The sequence below is a fragment of the Hemiscyllium ocellatum genome, chromosome 10 (genome assembly GCF_020745735.1).
Source record: "Hemiscyllium ocellatum isolate sHemOce1 chromosome 10, sHemOce1.pat.X.cur, whole genome shotgun sequence".
In the NCBI taxonomy this organism is placed as follows: Eukaryota; Metazoa; Chordata; class Chondrichthyes; order Orectolobiformes; family Hemiscylliidae; genus Hemiscyllium; species Hemiscyllium ocellatum.
The window spans coordinates 28,954,342-28,976,376 of record NC_083410.1 but is presented as its reverse complement, the minus strand read 5'-3'; the positions used below and the strand labels follow the sequence as shown (position 1 = coordinate 28,976,376).

Here is a 22,035-nt window from a genome sequence, read left to right as displayed (position 1 = left end):
CACTGAACATCAAGATCTACTCCAATGCTGTAAACCCTCATTAAAAGTACATGCATCAGCCAAGTTCAGACACTCCATCACCACTCTCTGATCAAATTAAACTGAAACCATGTCTTCCTCTGTTAACGCAATATAGAAATAAAAATTAAACTGAAAGCTGTGCATTGTTCTATACACTTTAGAACACAAGCTTCCAAGTAATTATAACAATGAACCTTCGTCACAATCTTTGCATTAATTATGAGTTTGTTCTCATAGTTTTAGACTGAAGTTCTCTGGTGTTTGTTTTCAAACTTGTTTTTGCACTGCAAACTGTCTTGGCACTAAATAATATTACCACTGTAAATTCCCAGGGAGCTTTAGCTATTTATAATTGATCCAATATGAATCACTCTAGACACTTCCAAGTGAGCAATTCTATACAAAATAAATTGCATATTTAATGTCTTTCCTAAAAATCAGATTCTCAAATATTTGTGTACACTCAAATGGTTTCAATCACACAGTTTCAGGTTTCTATCCATTAGCATGTTTTGAAGAAAAGTAGATGAATGTATTGTGAAGTCATTTGAATATTTTGAATATGTTGTGCACTCAATGCATTTCTGTCATCAGATTTCTTTGCAGTGCTATAAAGTGAGAATCAGATGTGATGTTAGGTTTTGTTTTGAGGGTTAATTCAGCTTTGAGGAAGGAACCTGCGTTTTCATAGTTATGTTGATTGTGGTATGTCATTGCTTGCTCAGGATTGGCTGCTATACTAGAGGCAAGTGAGCTTTCTTTTAATGCTTTTTCACGGGTTGTGGGTGTTACTGGCCAGGCTAGTGAATAATGTCCACACATCATCATTTTTAATATATGATGATGAGTTGCCACCTTAAGTTGTTCATCCAGTGAATATATAAAGATTGTTATTCAGGATAGAATTCCAGAACTTTAATCCAGCAACTGTGAAGAAAAGGCATTATAGTTACAAGTTAGATGGTATGACTCTTGTGATGCAACTTGCACTGATGCTCCCACGCACCTTTTGCCCTTGGTTTTTCCAGATGACTTTCTAGATCACACTGGTTTGGAAGTTGTTGAAGGCACCTTAGAATGTAACTGTAGTGGAGATTTCAGATGGTATTTGCTGCATTGGTGTTGGAGGGAGTATGGTGGAGGGGGTCCTGATCAAGCAGGATGCTTTGTCTTTGATCATGTTGAGCTTTTTGATTGTTAGAATGCTCATCAGGCAAGTCTAGACTATTTGATCACATTGAATCTTGTACATGATGGACAGGAATTGGGAAATTTTACTCACCATTTAATTCCCAGCCTCTGACCCACTCTTGTAGCCACAGTATTTGTATGGTTGGTCAAGTTCAGTTACTATATGTCCTGCCCCAGGATGGTGAGGGCTTCAGTGATAGTAATACTATTAAATGAGAAGGTAATAGTACACATTATCCCTTAGAATTTTAAAATCTAGGCAGATGTGATTTCAGTTTTGTGAAGATAACTTTCTTGAGGTCAGAAGATCGTTGGAATAGTGAATGGGAGAGACCATTTCCAGGGAGACATGTAATTTAGTTAGTGTCTGTTGTGTTAGTTAAAGAAATCTTTAATAAATAAGATGTTTATATTGCCTAGTTTAAACAGACAAGGGGAAAAGCGATCAGAGGCAATAGTTTAGGTTCGACTTCAGTTCAGAAGGGAGAACAATTCATAGAAGAATCAAGTTTGCCGGTCAGGGGAACTTGTCACCCTAGCAGAAGAGATTTGTTTTGTGAAGCTTCCAAGCTGTGAGGTTTTCTATGGAAGTTTTTAAACTGTTAGAGCTGAAAAGAGTTTTTTGGGCTGTCAGAACTGGAGGGGGAGAAATCTTCATGCCAACGGAAACTGAAGGAAGTTCTAAAATTATCTTTATAGTTCAATAATCAGCAAAGTAGGAAATGGCAAAAAAAAGGAGCTGTTAGGAGTAATACTTAAGAGTATTAGTCGTACAGCATGGAAATAGACCCTCAGCCCAATTTTTCCACATAAGCACCACCCTCCTGTGTGAAATAATTGTCCCTCATTTCTTTTAAATCCCCCCCCCCCCCACCTTAAATCTATGCCCTCCAGCTTTGGACTCTCCTACTCTGGAGAAAAGATCTTAGCTATTCACTTTATCTATCATAGGATCCCTATAGTGTGGAAACTGGCCATTTGGCCCACCAAGTCCACACTGACTCTCTGAAGAGTAACCCATCCAGACCCATTCCCCCTACCCTATAACTCTACATATACCCCTGACTAATGCACCTAACCTACACATCTCTGAACAGTATGGGCAATTTAACATGCCCAATTCAAGTAGCCCCACATCTTTGGATAGTGGAAGGAAACTAGAGCACTCTGAGGAAACCCATGCAGACACTGGGAGAATGTGCAAAATCCACACACTGTTGCCCAAGGCTGAAATTGAACCCAGGTCCCTGGAGCTGTGAGATAGCAGTGCTAACCACTGAGCCACCAGGCTGCCTCATGATTTTATAAATTTCTGTACAGTCCCCCTTTAACCTCCTACACTTAAAGGGAAAAAGGCTCCAGCCTCTCTGTATAACTCAAACCTTACAGTCTGAGTAACATACTTGTAATTCTCTTTTGTCCCCTTCCCAGTTTAATAACATCTATCCTACAGCAGGGCGACTAGAATTAGATGCAGGGCTCCAAATGTGGTCTTCTCTGCGGTGGAGAATTTATGAAATGATGGTGCTTTTCCAGCAACACATTTTCAGCTCTGATCTCCAGCAACTGCAGACCTCACTTTCTCCTCGAAGATGGTAATCTCTTAAGCCAGGTTTCACTCTGGGATTTCTTTCATTTATTATCAGCTGCAAACATAGCAATAGGCCAATTCTCTTATTGGAGATGATAATTGTCTCTTGCCATAAAGTTTCTTGCCATTTATTCACCCAAGTCAGAAAATTGTGCCGGTCCTTCTACACTTTGACTTGAACAGTTTTCAGTATCTGTGGTGTCTTAAATGGTATTGAACATTATTCAATCATTGGCAACATCCTCATTTCTAATCTTATGGAGTGAAGATCATTGAAGTAGCTGAGCATGGTTGGACGATAAGCTAATACTCTGAGGAATTCCTGCAGGAATGTCCTAGGCCCAAGATCTTGGTCTTCAATAATCACAACCACCTTCTTTTTGTTGTCATATAAATCAGTGGAAAATTTTCTATCTGCTTCCCATCGATTTCACTCTTGTCAAAGCTTTTTGATGTTACACTCAATGCAATTCTGCCTTGATATTGTGGTTAATCCTCTTCCTTTGTTTTCGGCCCCCCCCAGGATTTGAGTTGTTGTCTTGACCATGTTTGGGCCAAGGCCATGGTGAAGGTTAGAATCAGTGGCCTGGGAGGAAATTGCGCTGAGCATGAGTAATGAGTTAGTGGTAGCAGATGCTGCTTAATAGCACAGTCAAAACTCTTGTCACTTTGCTGATCAAAAATAGCTTGGGGGTGCTTGGCAAGACGGCGGCAATTCTGTTAAAATGCTGTGGACAGTTCTGTCTAACCGCCAAGGCATACTGGTGTTTTTTTGCCATCCCTGGCCAACTTATGGTGAAATTATTAGTTTAAAACCTTATAGAACACATTAGATTAGACTTACAGTGTGGAAACAGGCCCTTCGGCCCAACAAGTCCACACCGACCCGCCGAAGCGCAACCCACCCATACCCCTACATTTACCCCTTACCTAACACTATGGGCAATTTAGCTTGGCCAATTCACCTTACCCGCACATCTTTGGACTGTGGGAGGAAACCGGAGCACCCGGAGGAAACCCACGCAGACACGGGGAGAACGTGCAAACTCCACACAGTCAGTCGCCTGAGTCGGGAATTGAACCCGGGTCTACAGGCGCTGTGAGGCAGCAGTGCTAACCACTGTGCCACCGTGCCGCCCTGGTTAATATCTTGGTTAATATTTGGGAACGGGAAGGATGCCAAAGGGAAAAGGGGTGAGCAAACATCAGCAGGGAGGACACTCCCCTGCAGCACCAAGCATACCAGAGACAACAGCATCTCCTTAACACCCCCCCCCTCCCCCCACCAACCTCCCCCCGGGGCCCTGACAGGAATTGGCTGTGGCAATGGAGAGACTTACCTTGAAAGTTGGGGCTGCAATTGGGGAGATTCATGCCCACGTCCAACCTATTGCAGCCATGCTGCAGAAGCATGAGCAGGAGATCCAGGGCCTCGGGGAGCGGCTGGAGGAGGTGGAGGGCCAAACTAAGGCCTCGGAAGCTGCGATGGATCCAGGTGCTGGAGCAAGAGGTGCGGGCTTTGCGAGACCATATCGACGACCTCGAAAATCGAGGCTGGAGGATAAATCTCTGAATTGTCGGGCTCCCTGAAGGTGAGCAGCCAGCCAGCTTCTTTGAAAGCTGGCTGCCAAACTTTCTGGGCCTTCACATAGAGTCCAGAAGGCTGCAGATTGAAAGGGCTTATTAGGTTACAGTGCACAGGTCAGGCTGCTGCAGCACTTCCATTCATGTAAGGACAAGCAAAAAGTGATAGAAGCTTCTAGATTACTGGGAAATGACCCGCAGGCACTGCTGTACAAGCAGTCAAAAACCCTGTTTTTTCAGGATTTCTCTGCAGCTTTAATTCAAAAGAGGAGGTCCTTCGATGAAGTTAAAAAGATGCTGAGGAACCTGGGCATCCAATACTCCGAGATACCCCACAGTGCTCCATTACAGTCATGAGGACTCAGTTTATACTTTGACTCAGCGGATAAAGCTAAACACTTTGTCAGCACTTTAAAATAGATGGATTGGTCTGAAGAATACGGTTAATGTTTGTTCTTTTTTCCTTCTTTTCTTGTGTTTTCCCTTTTTTAAAATTCCTTTCTTTTTCCCTAATAATTTCATTTTTTGGAAGGGGGGGAAAGAAAACCTTGGAATAAGTTGTTGCCTTTTTTAATAACTGGATTTTCTGATGGGAAATTTTGTGAATGCTTTTTGTTGTCTCTTTTCCCCCCCCCCCCCTTTTTTTTGTTTGTTCTGTTGCTCTTTTAGTCACAAGTAGGGGTGACCTGAAGCCTGGGATGAGTGGAGTGCTCATCCTGACTGTGTCTTTTTTCTGTTGACTTAAGGATCATCTCCTTGTTTTTTCTCTGGTCTAAGGCTGGGGCTCAGTCTGGGTTTGAAGGAGCTGTGAAGGAGGGGATGGGTAGGGCGAGTGCTCCCTATGGGCAGGGAGAAGTGTCTTCTATTCAAAGTTTTATAGTTGGTTTTCTTTGTAGTTTTTTGGTAGTAATGATTGTTTATAGTTATGATAGAGTAGTTTTTGTATATATAGTTCTTCGATGCTATGAGTCTTTATTTACTTGTGCTTGGCACTTTGTAAGCAGGGTTCTCCCTCCGAGGGGTTCAAGGGTCTCTGAATTGGGATACAGCTAAGTGTCTTATTAAATGGTGCACCTGGAATAAGGAGAGTCATTTGCCTGTTGAAAAGAAAAAAGTGCTTTCTATCCTTAAGAGGAAAAGGGTTGATATCGCTTTGTTGCAGGAAACCCATCTTGATGGGGAACACCTGAAATTACAACAGGGGGGTTATGACTGGGTATTCTTTTCATCCTTTACTACTAAATGTAGGGGGATGGTGGTACTTATTCAGAAAAATCTTCAGTTCACATTATTATATCAGGTGAAAGGTGAGTGGAGACAGTTTATGATACTTAAAGCTCTGATACATGAGGAATATGGCATTTAAAATGTCTATTGTCCTCCGGCGCATCCCCTCAAATTTTTGATTAGTGCTTTTGGAGCACGGCACATTATTATAGGTTGGGGGGGGGGGAAGATTTTAATTGTCTTTTGGATCCAACAGTGGACAAGATGCCTTGTGGGCCTCCAACTATTTATTCGCAGGCTAAGCAGGTGGTTGACTTATGCGAGGAGTTGGGGCTGGTGCATATTTGGAGATGTCTTCCCCCTTCTAGCAGGGACTTCACACTTTTTTTTCAAACCCACATAAATGTCACATGAGGATTGACCGCTTTCTGCCTCCGTCTGCCAGATTATGGGCTGTAAAATTGGGAGTATAGCTATCTCTGATCATGCGGCAGTATATTTGGAGGTTTGCGGCACTGGCATTTGGACCCTTTTCTCCTTAAGGGTTCCAAATTTGTGGAATACGTTTTGGAGAAGTTTCAGGAATTTTTGATTATCGACTCCGGCACGGCTAGTGGTCCATCTATGCTATGGGAGACTGCTAAGGCCTTTGCTAGGGGATTAGCTATTTCCTATTTGGCTAGCCAGAAATGACAGGAGGAGGAACAGCAGTGTCTACTTGAGACGTGGTTGAAAGCCGCCAAGGTGGCACATTTTACGTGGCCTTTGGTAACTAAGGTACAGTGGATCACGGCCCTCTGGGCTGCCTTGAATTCTGATACAAAGTGCAAAGAAAGAACTTCCTTTTGTGAGACAAAGGCTGTTCAAATATGGCGATAAGCCAGGGAAATATTTAGCATACCTGGCTAGGAAAAAGCATGCTCCCCAATCCATTACTGCAATCAGATACAGCACCAGCATCCTTACATACGATGCTAAAAAGATTAACAAGGCTTTTTGAAGCTTTTACTCTGAATTCTATCAGTCTGAAGGTTGTGAAATGGAGACCTTTTTTAAGAACCTGGACCTCCCTGGGGTAACCTTGGAACAGGCCTCTCTCCCTAATGCCCCGTTGACTGTTCAAGAAATATAGGAGGCAGCTAGGCAACTTCCCAGATCTCCCTGATGGTCTCCTGGATGAGTTCTATAAGGAGTTTATAGGGATTCTGTCAGGGCTGTTGTTGATGTACAATCACTCCTCTATGCATGAATGCCTACCAACATCTTTGAGAGAAGCTAATATTTCCTTAATTCTTAAGAAGGGGAAGGTTCCTGAGGATTATGTCGCATACAGGCCCATTTCTCTCTCAAAATCAGAATTCAAGATTCTGTCCAAGATCCTGTCGCTGAGATTGGAAAAGGTATTGCCCCATATTGTTAAGGAGGATCAGATCGGCTTTATAAGGGGTTGTAGGTCCTCTAATAATATTAGAAGGTTGCTGAATATGATCCAAGTTGTCAGCAACAATCGATTCAGGGGTTGGTGATTTCCTTAGATGCAGAGAAAGCATTTGACTGGGTGGAATGGCTGTATCTTTTCTATGTCTTAGAATGGTTTGGGTTGGGTGGAGTCTTTGCTCAGTGGGTGGAGGTTTTATATCGCCACACTCTGGCCGCAGTCATCACCATCTGGGTGAAGTCTGGGAATTTTAGGACTGGTAGGGGTAGTCAGCAAGGCTGCGCCCTCTCATTGCTGTTCTTTACGTTGGTGATAGAGCCGCTGGCAGAGGCCATTCGTCAGAACGTCCACATAACTGCTCCAGAAGTGGGATCAAGGGCAAACAAGATTACGTTGTATGCGGATAAAATCTGTTTTTTTACCAACCCGATGACCTCTGCTCCCCATTTGATAGATGTATCAATTCATTTGGGGGTATTTCAGGATATAAAATTAACTTGCAAAATCGGAGGCTATGCCTTTGGGGAGCCTTCAGGATGTGCCAGAAGTTGAAGGTGGCCCAATGTTCCCTTTTAAGTGGTCACGGGAGGGTTCCAATACCTAGGCATTTTTATTACCCCCAAGTTTGATCTTTTATTTTAGACTAACTTTGCTCACTTGCTCAACAATATTAGGCGAGATCTCCAGATATGGGAGGATCTTCCAATTTCATGGCTGGGCCAAATATCTCTCATTAAGGTGAACGTTCTTCCTGGTTTGCTTTATCCCATGCGTACATTCCCTATAATGATTCCCAGGTCAACGCTGTGGAAGCTTATTTGGGTGGTTTGGTTCCTTTGTCTGGCATCGTGGGCAGCCCCCTCATCAAACTTACTAAATTGCAGTTGTCTCAAGGAAGGGGGAGGAGTTGATTTCTCAGACATCAGGAGGTATCAGTTGAGTTCCTGCTGTCCTTTGTCTGTGATTGTGTAGGTAACAATCCAAACTTAGTATGGCTGCATATTGAGGCCTCCCAGGCAAAGTGCTGTCTTATTAACCTGTTGCTCATGGATAAGATGAGGATAGTTACGGACCACTGCCGGAACCCCATTGTCATTAGTACAGTCAAAGCATGAGGGCGATGTGTCAGAGTGAGGGTTGTTTATCGAAGACTTCGCCACTTCCACCTATAGATGGTATGCCAGGGTTCCGACCCGGTATGGTGGACTCAGGGTTTAAACTGTGGGCAGTGAGAGGAGTTTCTAGTTTGGGAGACTTGTTTGAGGGGGTGGTTATGTCTTTTGACCAACTGAGCTGCAAATACAGGTTGCCCAGCAGACATCTTTTCTGCCTTTCAGGTTAGGGATTTCATCCAGAAGAAGACTACGCTTCTCACTAAGCCCTATAAGCCCGATACAGAGGTTGTTGCTATGTTTTGCAAGCACCCTTTTGGTTAGGTCCCACTATCGTCTGCTGGGTGGCAGGGCCTGGTAGGATGTTAACCGGTTATGTGAGGTCTGGGAGCAAGAGCTGGGAGAACCTATGGGAGAATGCTCAAAAGAACTCAATCTGTAATAGGACATGTGCTACGCAGTTAAAAGTTCTGCACAGGGCTCATCTGGCACCACACCGTCTGGCGAAGTTTTAAAAAGGGGCATCTTCATTGTGCCCAAATGTAAAATAAGTGTGGGTACTCTTACCCATTGCTTCTGGACATGCCATAGGCTCAGTGTTTATTGGAGCATTATGGCTGGAGAGATAGGGAGGGTATTGAGGACTGAAGTCAACGTCGACCCAATATCTCTCCTCTTAAGTCTATCGAATTTACCATCTTTAGACGAGCATGGGAAGAAACAATTTAATATTCTTGCTGGGATGGCAGAAATTAATTATGGAGCACATTCCCTTGAATTTTTTTTACAAACATGGTGCACCACCCAACAGACCATTTTTATAAGACATGGCAGCCCTACTTGAGTTATTTGGATAGAGATTTGTCAGCTATCTTAACTATGGTGTTTGTTTAACCAGGATGGTTAGGTTTGTCAAGCCCTGGGCCCTGGAGGGGGCCTCCTGAGTTAATATGAGTATATATACACAATGCTCCCATTCCTTTGTTTGGGAGCTTTGGGCTGAGCATAGCTGTTTGGTATTTTGTGGGGGTTTTTTTTATCTATTAGTTATTTACTTATTTATTGGTGTGGCTTTGCACAGTGTTCGGGTTTGTTTTGTATTATGGGGTAGGTTAGTAGTTAGTACACAGTTGTATTGTAATTTATGTTTTGATTTCTTTTTATTGTACTGATATTTGTTATTGATTGTATTTTTCAATAATTTTATATGTTTGTAAAGTTAAAAATACTTGCTAATAAATATACTTACAAAGAAGTTTGGGATTGGAATTAGATGTTCGGATTTTTTTCCTAAATTTTGTGTATGAAACATACCTGGGAATCTTTCCATGATGTAGCTAATCTATAGCAACTTTATTTTGAACATGATTACAGCTAAACTGTAGCCTTGTCATGATTTGTAGCCTTTGGTGCTTGCTGTCACATGGAGTGAAGCAGTTTGGCTAAAGACTGAATTTGTAGTAATGGTAACCTATAGAGTAAGCCAAGTTGGATCATTCTGGCTGAACATTGATGCAAATGCTTGAACCTTGTCTTTTGCACTGGACATTCTCTGCCATCATTGGGAATAGCTGCAGTCTCCAGTAAGTTGTTTTGTTGTCCACTACTTTTCATAGTTGTGCATGGCAGGGCAACCGAGCTTTTCATCTGGTTTTGGGATAGCATATTGTTGCTTTTCTTATAGCATGTATATAATCCTAAATGGTAGCTTCCAGTTAATGTGTTGCTGCTGCTCTGCTGTCCTGCCTTCTTTATTGACTTGGAGTTGATTCTGTGGCTTAATGGTAAATGAAGGATGTGTTGCGAGATAAGTTTGCAGATTGTCATGGAAAATAATTCTGTTATGAATGTCAGCCCACAGCTCCTCGTGGATTCTGAACTTTTGAGCTATTAGATCAATTGAGTCTATTCCATTTAATAAGATACCACCACACAACCCAATAGATATCCTACCAATACTCCTTTGGACAGCTATGTATCCAAAAGGCAGATTGATAAGAAAGAGTCTACTAGGATTTCTCTTTTGGCTTTTTTCTATCTGCCACATGCCCAGTATGATAGGCCCTTCAGAACTTGGTTTGCTTGATAACGAGTGGTCCTCTAATGGTTATGATTCAGCACATGCACTCTGTTTAGGAATAATATTTGCCTTTCCTTATTTCAACAGTGTTACCTGCCCTTAGTGTCTTGGAGGGTCTTCAAGAGAGAGAATTAGACTCTGGGATTACATTTCCTCTGGAACCACTTCAATATTGTCGATTTAGTGCCTTCTTTAGGAACTTTTGTTCCAAGACTGCTTTGATGGGTTTCCATTACAGGATGTAAAAATGTGGAATATCTGGTAGTCAGCAATCTGTTACCTGGGAATTGGATTGGAACCCCTCTCTTAATCAGGGCAAAGTTGAGGCATTGCTCTTAAGAGGGGTAGTGATGTTTACTGAGAATGAACCAGATTACAATCGAAGCTCTCTTAACCCCATGTAACTGTACTTCATAAATAATGTATGCTGCAGGATGTCTTTCTGAATTCAGATTGAAAAATTAGTTCCTTTTTTGAGGTGTAAGACCTGAAAAAATGAAGAGGAAAATAGGATCAATTAGAAATGGCTGATCTTTGACTTTTCCAAAGGTAATCTATTCCCTACTCAGTCTGGATTTTTGTTTGCAGTAAATCTATGCAATCCATTTATTCTGGGTATTATAATCCATTTTGACCTCCATCTCGATTGAATATATTGGTACATTAATGTTCTAAGTATGTTTGATCATCTAGTCTCTACAGTGGCTCAATCTCTGGTAAAAGATGGGGAGTACTTCATTGATTTCAACATTTCCTGCTTCCTAAAAGGAAGAAATGTTGCTACCTTTACCTGGTTGTGTTATGCACATTAATCTGTGTTATCATGTCTTGACTTGCCACATCAGCCCTAAGAATTATGCCATACAGCCCATCAAGTCTACTCCGCCATATGGTCATAGCTGATCTGTTTCTCAACCCCATTCCTCTGCCTTCTCCCGTAACCTTTGAAATCCTCTATTGGATTGTATGTATTCTGTAAAGTCTTTTGTATCAAAATAATGCATATTATTTGTACAAGATTCACATTTTCAAGGTATTTTTAACATTTCTCACTTTGAGAAATGATTGCAGCTGCAGAGCTAATGACTCTTTTGGTTTGTTTTTCTGTTTTTAGATATTTCCAAGCACTACAGTAAGAAGGTTTCCTTAGAGCAAGAGCTACCCACCATTACACAGAAGCTTAAAAATACCAATGATTGTATTCTTTCTTCTGTTGTAGCATTGTCAAATGTTACAGGAAAGGTAACTGACCATAAGTTACAGTTGCTACAAAATGAGAAAACCATTGTCCGTTCTTAAACAAAAGCAAAACATTGTGGATGCTGAAGATCAGGAATAAAGAAAAAGAATGTTCGAGAACTCAACAGATCTGGCAGCATTTATGAAGAGATAGAGTTGATGTTTTGAGTCTAGTATGATGCTTTTCAGAATTGGACGTGAAAAAAGTGGTGGAATTTGATGTTACTTGCAAAAGACCAAGTGTAACCAAGGAAGGTGAAGGAAAAGTGACACAGTACCAATAGGCAAAGAATGGCAGTGGTTTGAGAGAAGAGATACAGATCCAATGTAGACTTTCGTAATAAAAGATAGGCCAGCTCTGAAAGCAAAATCATGCAAACCAGAATCAAAATGGAGCTGAGTTTGTGTTTTCAAGTTCTTGAACTCAATATTGAGTCCAGGAGGTGGTAAGAGTCTACAGGAAATGAGGTGCTATTCTTTCAGCTTGCATTGGGCTTCACTGGATCACTGCAACAGACCTTAGAAATGTAGGCGTTAGGCCAAGCTGGTGTATTGAAGTGGCACGTGACTGGAAAGTTTGGCTCATGCTTGTGTTTTGCAAAGCTGCACTTGATCTGCATTCGATCTTCCCAGTGTGGAGGAAACCATATTGTGAGCCATGAATATAGGAGACTCTTGACTGGAGTATAAATAAGTTGCTGCTTCCCCTGGGGCTGGTAGAAATGGCATCAGGTGATCCTTGGAATATGTAGGGTGAAGGAATGGAAAGTGTAAGGAAGAGATCTTGAAAATGGGTTGGGCATGGTTGAGGCTTACATCCACAATTGTTGGGGGAATCCTAATTAAGGAAAAAGGAAGATACGTCTGAAGTGTCATTGTGGAAGGTAATACAATGAGAGTCCCAAGCTAGAAGAATTTGTTGTAGTCTTTGCAAGAAGGTGGTTCCAAAGAAATATACACAAGCTAGCTGTCGGAGTCAGCGTTTGTAATGAATATTAGTTGACCGACTGTTCCCAGAAATGAAAAGTGAAGTCATGAAAGAGAATGGTCTTATCAGACATTGACTAGGGAAGTTGAGAGAAGGGTGAAAATTGAAAGCAAAATTGATTAACTTGTCCAGTTTTGGGCAAGATCATGAAGCTGCATCATGACAAGCAACATTGATAGGCATTCGTACACCTGCAGTCATCGATATCCGTTCTTAAACGGTTGTCACATTTATTCACAAGACAGGTTACTTTTTCTTAATTAAATCATAGATAATTTGTATTACATCTTATATCAGCTTATAGGAGTTAAGATCTAAAGTAGGCCATTAAGCCCATCTATTCTGCTCTCTCATTCATGGGGTCACAGCACTGATGTGATCAGACCCAATTGCATTTTCCGGTTTTCTCTGTACAACTGTTGATTCCCTTACTGTTTAGAAATCTGTCTATCTTAGCCTTGACATCTCTTTGCAATAAAGAATTCCACAGACTGTCTACCCTCTGAGAGAAGAAATTCATCCCCATCTCTCTTAAATGTGTGACCCCTTACTCTGAGATTATGCCTTCTGGTCCTAAACTCTCCCAAAAAAGGAAGCAATCTATATGCATTTACCCTGTCAAGACCCCTAAGAATCCTGTATCTTTCGATAAGGTCGCCCTTCATTCTTCTACATTCTAACAAGTACAGATGGCCCTTCCGTAACTGGGATCATCTAGTTAACTTTCTCTGGACTGCTTCCAATGCCAGTACAGCTTTCATTAGAATAAGGTATCCAAAATCTTTCATAGTATTCCAGCTGTGGTCCCACTAGTGCCTTATGTGGTTTTAGCAAAACCACTTCCTTTCATGTTCCATTCCTTTTTGAAATAAAGGCCAACATTCCATTTGCCTTCCCTAATGAGCCACTAAACTTAGAAGCTAACTTTTGTTAAGTCATGAATGGGGACTCCAATCCTTCAGTTCTGTGGCTTCCTCAGCCCTTTGCCATTTAAATAATATTTAGCTTCTGTATTCTTCCTGTCAAAGTGCAAACATCATTTTCCCACATCTTTTCCATCTGCCAAGTTTTTTGCCAGCTTGCTTAACATGTCCATAGCCCTCTGCAAACTGTCCTATTCACCACTTGCCTTCCCATCTAATTTTGTTATCCCTCAACCTGTCTATAGTACATTCACTTTCTCATCTGAGTGATTAATATATATGTTGTAAATAATTGTGGCCCCACCACTGATCCTTGTGGCAATCCATTAAGTTGCCATCCTGAAAATGACCCCCCCTCCCTGATTCCAACTCTTGACTTCAATTAGTTAATGTATAAGCATGGATAGAGGAACGGCTATCTCCAACACTGTGCTCTTCTTTAAGTAGCCTGATATGTAGTACCATTTCAAATGTCTTCTGAAAATCAAGATATATTATAACCACGGATTTCCCTTTATTATCCTATTGTTTATATCCTCAAAAGAAATGGAGTAAATTTGTCAGGCATGATTTCCTCTTCTTGAAGCTATGCTCACGTTGCTTGATTGTATGCATTTTTACATACTCTATTTCATCCTTTATGGATTGACATGGTGGCTCAGTGGTTAGCACAGCTGCCTCACAGCACCAGGGACCCAGGTTTAATTCCAGCCTTTGACAACTGTCTGTGTGAAGTTTGCACATTCTCATTGTTTTTGCATGGGTTTCCCCCCTCACTCCAAAGATGTGCAAGTTAGGTGGGTTTGCCATGGGAAATTGTCCAGTGTCTAGGAATGGTCAAGTTCGGTAGATTAACCATGGTAAATGCATGGTGATAGGGCAGTATCTGGATCTGGTTAGGACACACTTCAGAGGGTTGATATGGACTCGATGGGACAAATGGCCTGCTTCCACATTGTAGGGATTCTATGACTACCATTTTCCAAATTTCACACATTAAGCTAACTTCCCTTTTTAAATAAAGGTATTGGCAGTTTTCCAATATCCTGGAAGATTTTCATAAAGTATGGATTCCTGGAAGGTTACTGCTAGTCTGTCCATTATCTCTGTAATCATCCATTACATCCATAGCTATTTTATTTAACATTCCTGATTGCATCCCATCTGCACCAGGGGACCTATTGTCCTTGCCTCACTGGTTTCCCTAGCATTCTTCCTCTGGCGATAGTTATTGCATTCATTTCCCCCCTTCCCCACCTTTTATCCTTTGATTATTTAGTCATTTTGGAATGTTATTAGTGTCTTGCACTGTGAAAAATGCCAAGTATTTTATTCACCACCTTTGCCATTTCCTGGTTGGCAATTATAATTTTGTCTGTCTGGTTCTCTAAGAGGCCTGTGTTCACTTTGGCCCCTCTCTTCCTGTTTATATATTTAAAGCTTTTTAAAAAATCCATCTTCTATCACTTTCAAGTTTACTCTCAAGCTTATCTTCTTTAACTTTGTTCTGCTAAGCTGGCCTAGATTTTTAAATTCAGCACAGAAGATGGGCATTTACTTTATTATACATGTGCCACTGTTGGCCCCTCCACAGGATCTCACATGCTTGCTAAAGCTTTTTCTTTTCGAACACCCATTCATGTTTTTAGGTTTAGATGTTTAGAATTTAGAAAAAGGATCCCTGTATTTCTATGCTCTCTTGTGGGGAGAGTAAGGAGGCATGGGATAGGAAAATCTGACTGTCTGGATAAACAATTGGCTGGCCCATAGAAGAGAGTGGTGGGAGATGGAAAGTGTTCAGCCTGGAGCTCGGGTGACTAGTGGTGTTTGGCAGCAATCAGTTCTGGGACCTCTGGTCTTTGTGATTTTTATAAATGACTTGGATGAGGAAGTGGAAGAGTGGATTAGTAAGTTTGTCAATGACAGGTTGGTGGAGTTGTGAATAATGTGGAGGGCTGTTGTGGTTGCAACGGACATTGACAGGATGTAGAACTGAGGTAAAAACAATGACTGCAGATGCTGGAAACCAGATTCTGGATTAGTGGAGTTGAAAGAGCACAGCAGTTCAGGCAGCATCCAAGGAGCAACGAAACCAGCGTTTCGAGCAAAGAGGGCTTTTGCCCAAAACGTCGATTTCGCTGCTCCTTGGATGCTGCCTGAACTGCTGTGCTCTTCCAACACCACTAATCCAGGATGCAGAACTGGGCTGATAAGTGACAGATGGAGTTCAACTGGAAAAATGTGCAGTAGTTCACTTTGGAAGGTCGAATTTGAATGCAGAATACAGGGTTAAAGGCAGGATTCTTGGCAGTGTGGAGGAACAGAGGGATCTTGGGGTCCATGATCTAGATCCCTCAAATTTGCCACCAAGTTGATAGGGTCGTTAAAAAGGTGTATGGCCTGTTGGCTTTCGTTAGCAGGCGGATTGAGTTGAATAGTCATGAAGGTATGCAACAGCCCTATAAAGCAAGTGTTAGATCACACTTGGAATATTGTGTTCAGTTCTGGTCACCTAATTATAGGAACAATATGGAAGCTTTAGAGAGGGTGCAGAGGAGATATTCCAGGATGCTGCCTGGCCTGGAGGGCATATCTTATGAAGAAAGGTTGAGGGAGCTCGGGCTTCTCTCATTGGAGCAAAGGAGGATGAGAAGTGACTTGATAGAGATGTATAGGATGTTGAGAAGTTTAGAGTGGATAGCCAGAGACTTTTTCCCATGATGGAAATGTCTATCATGAGGAGAATTAAAAGGAAGGTTTAAGGGAGATGTCAGAAGTAGGTTCTTTACACCAAACGGTGGGTGTGTGTGGAATGCACTGCTGGCATTGGTAGTAGATTCAGGGACATTTAAGTGACTCTTGGATAGGCACGTGGTTATAGTACAATGAAGTGTATGTAGGTTAGTCTGATCTTGAAACAGTACAGCACTGTACAAGACTTTTTGCCCTCTGTTGTGCTGGTCTTTTATCCCATCATTCAATAACAGCACCTCTCATTCTTCTAACGCTGGTGAATACAGCCTAGTCTTCCCTGATAGTATAACTACTTTATGCCAAGAAATCAATTGATTGAACATTATCTAAACTGTTGGAAATAGGTTTGAATGAAAGGACTGTGGGAAAACATTGTTGTGGAACAGTTTGAACATTTTTGAGCAGAGTTTACCAGGCAATTTTATCAAGGAATAAAATCAACCGCTTAATGTGAGCTATGAGATTTACGTAAATCAAATAATTTTTGAGAAGGCAATAAAGTTTTAAAGGAATTAAGAGATAAGGTTTATGGCCTTTTATTATTGAAAGATCAGTTTTGGAAGATTAGTGGGTCTGTTTTTGGACTTGTTTTTCTGTTTTGTAGACCCAAGTCTGTCAGTAAGGAAGACACCCGAGAAACTGAAGTGTCTGACCTGAAATTCTTTTCTCAAAATCCTGAAACCAATAATGTTTCCAAATACCAGTATTTCCAACTACTTTGTAGAGCGGAGAAGGCTGGATTGTGACCATTTTCCCAAATGTTGATCTAAGCTGATTGCAATCTGAACTGAAGGCCATCCAACAATCTATGGGCTGTCAGTAATTTAATTTCACTGACAAGAAACTCTGTGGACTGAGGTCATCACATTCTATCCTTTGTTTCCTGACTTTGGCCAATGGGAGATCTATTTTTCATTTTTACTTTTTTAAAATCCATTTCTGCGATGACTGTCTTTTTATTATCTGTGACTATTGTTGTCACAGATGGAGAGAATATGGCTTTAATTCTGATCATATTTAAATATGATCTGTGCTTTCCACTTGTTTTAAAAGTAAGTTTTGTTTACAATAAATGTGCCTCATTTATTATATTCCAGACTGCAGAATAAAGATAGTTGATCATTTTCCTAATTGAACATTTAGACTTAAAGTGCGACTGGTGGATCAATGGAATTTAATTTCCAGCACATTCCTCCCATAACAATTGCTAATAAAATTACTTATTTTCTTAAATAAAGGAAGACAAAAATGGACTAAGTACCACAGATGTGGTCTCACTAGCAGTGTGTACAATCATCCATTTATCTTCTGTTCTCCTTGCAACAAACAACAATTCATTTACCTTCCTAATAAATTAGTGTACTGCTTGCTAATTTTGATTCATGTATCAGTACACTAGTATCTTGCTACAAGTGAAGTTCAGCAATCTTTTATCCATTTACTTTGCTCTTTTTTCCTGCCATTGAGAGAGCTCTAATTTTTCATACTATAATTGATCTGCTAAGTTTGACTTATCTGTATCCATTATAGACTCTGAATTTCACAATTTGCTCTGTCTCCTGTATTTGTCATTGCAAATTACTTTCAGTCCCTATATTCATAAACATTGATTTGAATTATAAATAGTAGAGGCACCAACATTGATTACTGTAGAAGTCCATTCACTGCAGCTTGTCAACTGACCCATTTATCTCTATTTCAGCTTTTTGTCAGCTCACCAATTCTCTATCCATCTGACCATGTTGCTGCCTACATAAACTGCTATCTTGATAGGTTACTTTATCAAATGCTTTTTGGAAATCAAAATACAATGCATCTAGAGGTTCCCTTTTATTCAATTTTTTTTTGCTATTTCCTTAAAGAACACTAAATCAAACATAATTTTTCTTTCACAAAAGTGTTGCCTCTTGCTGACTGCATTAAAATTTTCTAAATGTATCTTCCTGTAAACTCAAGTTTCCGAATTTTTCATAAGACAGATGTTTGGCTCATTGGCCAGACATTGCCTGCTTTCTGACTTAAACCTTTCTTGAATTGTGAAGTTATATTTACAACTATAACTGGAGTCATTTAGATGTACAGCACGGGATCAGTTTTTAATCCAGCAAGCCATTATTTAGAATGCATGGCCTGAACAGGTGATAGAAGCAGATTTAATAAATTTTGAAAGTGGAGGAATAGGTACTTGGACGACAAATTACAGGATTATAGGGAAAAGACAGGTGAATAGAACTTTTTAGGTAGTTCATTTTAAAAAAGACTTGCCGAATGGCCACTACTTATTGTATAAGTAATTTACAAATGTTTAGGTTGGGTTTTTATTTCTTTTTGCCTTCTAAGTATTGACTTAAAGCTTGATTCACTGTCACTGAAGACATTTTGTCCTTGAAATGAGTTGTTTCTCACTGCAAATAAAGCAGTGTTCATTGAAGTTTTTTTTGCCTTTTTAGATTGGCACGTTCTTCAGTAACAACCTGGACTTTTTCACGGTTCCTTCTGTGTATAGCTCAAGGATAGGAATGGGTGTAATTGACCCTCTTGCAGCAGAATGTATGCTAGAGAATAAGAAGAAAGCAGCTGCATATATTAAGTCTTTAAAGAAGGTTTGTATCATTTTGCAAGGTTTGTAGCTCAGGTTGAGATTTAGGGTGTAGGTTTGCTCGCTGAGCTGTAGGTTTGATATCCAGACGTTTCATTACCTGGCTAGGTAACTTCATCAGTGGGGACCTCCAAGTGAAGGGAAGCTGTTGTCTCCTGCTTTCTATTTATATCTTTCTCCTGGATGGAGTTTGTGGGGTTTGTGGTGATGTCATTTCCTGTTCGTTTTCTGAGGGGTTGCTAGATGGCATCTAGATTTATGCATTTGTTTATGGTGTTGTGGTTGGAGTGCCAGGCCTCTAGGGATTCTCTGGCATGTCTTTGCTTAGCCTGTCTCAGGATAGATGTGTTGTCCCAGTCGAAATGGTGGCTTTTTTTCATCAGTGTGTAGGGCTATCTAGATGCCATCTATCAACCCCTCTGAAAACAAACAGGAAATGACATCACCACAAACCTCAGGAACCCCATCCAGGAGAAAGATATAAACAGAAAGCAGGAGACAACAGCTTCCCTTCACTTGGAGGTCACCACTGATGAAGTTACCTAGCCAGGTAATGAAACGTCTAGATATCAAACCTACAGCTCAGCGAGCAAACCTACACCCTAAGGTTTGTATCAATATACTGAGACTGAACTAATGCATAATTGGATTTCATGTCACATCTAATGGGGAAAGGGGAAGAAAATTGGGTAAGGGATTAAACTAAGAATCTCTCTTTGTTTAACCGTTGCTGCCAAGGATATCTAAGTCCCTAGCAAAGTTATCATGCAGGGTTTCGAGATTCTCTAGCAATTTTAGTCTACAAATTAACTTTGTTTCTTCAGTATGAAATTATTAGCTATCTTGCCCATCATTAGCTCCTTTATTTTTACTCATATTGTCAAGCTGTTCTATCTGGTTTCCAAATGCCTGTCACACGTGGATTAAAGACTTTAAAAACTGAGTGTTGTGATTAAGTATTACATAAACAATAAAATTTTATCAGTAGGTTTATAATGGAGTTCAATTCTAAAGCACTATAACATTGTTGTAGTTCCATTGTATTAACCGAGATGAATTACTACTAGATTGTTTGTTTTAATTGCAATAGGTCCTCATTTGCTACTTAAGTCCATTATTCTGTACTGAACAGGTACAAACTAAAGTCATGCATGCAAAGCATCTTTTAACTGCGACAATGGTCAAGGTCAGAGGCACCAGTTATGTTCAAAAGCACATTTAGAAAGCCATAGGGCCAAGGAGAGAATGACCAGGGATGAGCCTTGTGCAGAATTTAACACTAATTAGAGTTTTGTAATACAATATATAATTAGTTCTGCATTAACATTTTAGCTTAATTAGTGGAATAATTATGTTACAGCCTCGTCCAGGATCAGTACCATATGAAGAAGCTTTGGCAAATCGCAAGACTATTCTGAGTTCCACTGAAAGCCGTGAAGGTCTTTCGCAACAGGTATTGATTTGTTTTGTTTGTTTGTTCAGGGTATTTGTTAGAAAGGCTTAAATAGCTGAGGAACACTTGAAGTGATCAAGTCGTCTTTGATGGCATTTTATTTGGTTAATTATGGAAATCTAGCTAATATTATAGCTCTTTCAACTTTTTCTAAGACCATATCTAGTATTGATCTAATTTTTTAAAAAGTCATTGCAAGACATTAGAATGTTTTTAGGCCTTCTGTGTCTCAAACTTTCAGCATAGGTTTTGCAGCCTTTACAAGATTTGAATAATTGCCAGAAACTTACATTCTCCATTCTCTTACATGGCTGCTAATGAATGTCAGAGTGTTTAGTGAATTTTGAGAATTTACAAAAAGCACCCATCATATGAAAATGCATGTATAGTCACATTCTAAAATCCTCCATCTTTTGTGCAAAAAATAATTTGTGGTACTTGTGTCATTATTACTGCCCAATTTTTCAAAACTTCTGGCCTTGACATTAAGTATGATGTATGTTATTGTTGTTACTGCCTGCAGTATAGATAAATAAATCTTTTGTTTCTTATCACTTAACTTTGCCTTTAATAGTAAAACTGACTTCGTCTTTATTATTTTAGCTTATACTTTATATACAAGCAGCCTATATTCTTGTTTGGATAAGGATGTCACTGGCTAGGCCAGTATTTATTGCCCAAACCTAATTGCCTAGAGGCCAGTTTAAGAGTCACACTCATTGCTGTGTGTTTGGAGTTACATATAGATCAGTCCATCTAAAGACAACAATTTCCTTCCTTAATGTCCTTTAGAGTTATGGTTAGGATTAAAAAAAATTTTTTCCCAACAATTAACAATGCATTTGTAGTCATTGGTAGACTTGTAATTCCAGATTTTTGTTGAGTTCACCCCCTTTTTTGTGCACTATTGTCCTTTTCTCTTACTGTCAGAATATGCCTGTCTGTGTGTGTCGCCCTTCGAGCAATGTGTTCTGTATTACACACTGGTGCTACCACCTTGTCTGCTTGCTTCCAGACACCATCCACCCCTTTGAATGCCCGCTGCAGTTTCCATTGCTCTTTCTCTTCCTGCGGGGTGTGCTCCTGTAGCTTCTGAATTTGGATAGTGTCTTTCGCTAATTCAGTAGTGACTATTGCAGCTTCTTGCTCGAGGGCTTTCTGAGCTGCTTGGTCAGCTGCCTGGTCTCCTTTGAATTTTAGCTAATTTGGGCTCTCTTTTGCTGGCTCCTTTTGATGGGCTTTTATTTTTATTACTGCAACCTCTCTTCACTGTTCACCGGCACCCAATAGTGCCTGAGTTCTTAATTGGTGTCTGATAGGGGGTCCCCCGGCAGTAGTGAACCCTTTTCTACCCCAGGCCTCCATGTAGTCATGGACTATTCTGAAGGCATATTGACTGTCGGTATATATAGTCGATTTTTTTTTCTGTTTTTGCTAGAACCAGTGCTTTGAGTACTACCAGTTCTGCTACCTGTGCGGACTGACTTTCATCAATCCTTTCAGACATCATTTGGAAACAGTTATCATTTACCACAGCCCATCCTGTTCAGGGTGATCCTGCTACGTGTTTTCATGACCCGTCCACTAAGAGGGTCTCCTCGACTGTGTCTGGGGATGCAATCTTTTACTCGCCCCCTATTCTCATCCCCATCTATATCCCCACAGTTGTGTGGTTCCTCTGGGTCTAGAATTCCCTCAGCTGGGTTTACAGACTGACTTGGGGCTAAAAGAACTGCCTTCCAGTTTGCCCTTCTCATATTGGAGACAGCCCTCAGTTTCCCTGTGTTTAGCATTTCTATTGGAGTGTGTTTAGTGTGGAGGATGACATTCCCTGT

At 40.6% G+C, this 22,035-nt stretch overlaps 1 protein-coding gene across 5 annotated transcripts in view; it reads left to right on the top strand.

The window, feature by feature from the left end:
* The window catches only part of ppp1r21 (protein phosphatase 1, regulatory subunit 21), a 100,666-nt gene that overhangs the window by 53,406 nt on the left and 25,225 nt on the right, over nt 1-22,035 (top strand). For all 5 annotated transcript variants that reach the window (XM_060830857.1, XM_060830854.1, XM_060830855.1 and 2 more), the window contains exons 14-16: nt 11,359-11,486; nt 18,599-18,751; nt 20,108-20,200. In XM_060830857.1, the coding sequence (XP_060686840.1) occupies nt 11,359-11,486; nt 18,599-18,751; nt 20,108-20,200 (374 nt within the window). The remainder of the gene's footprint in view (nt 1-11,358; nt 11,487-18,598; nt 18,752-20,107; nt 20,201-22,035) is intronic.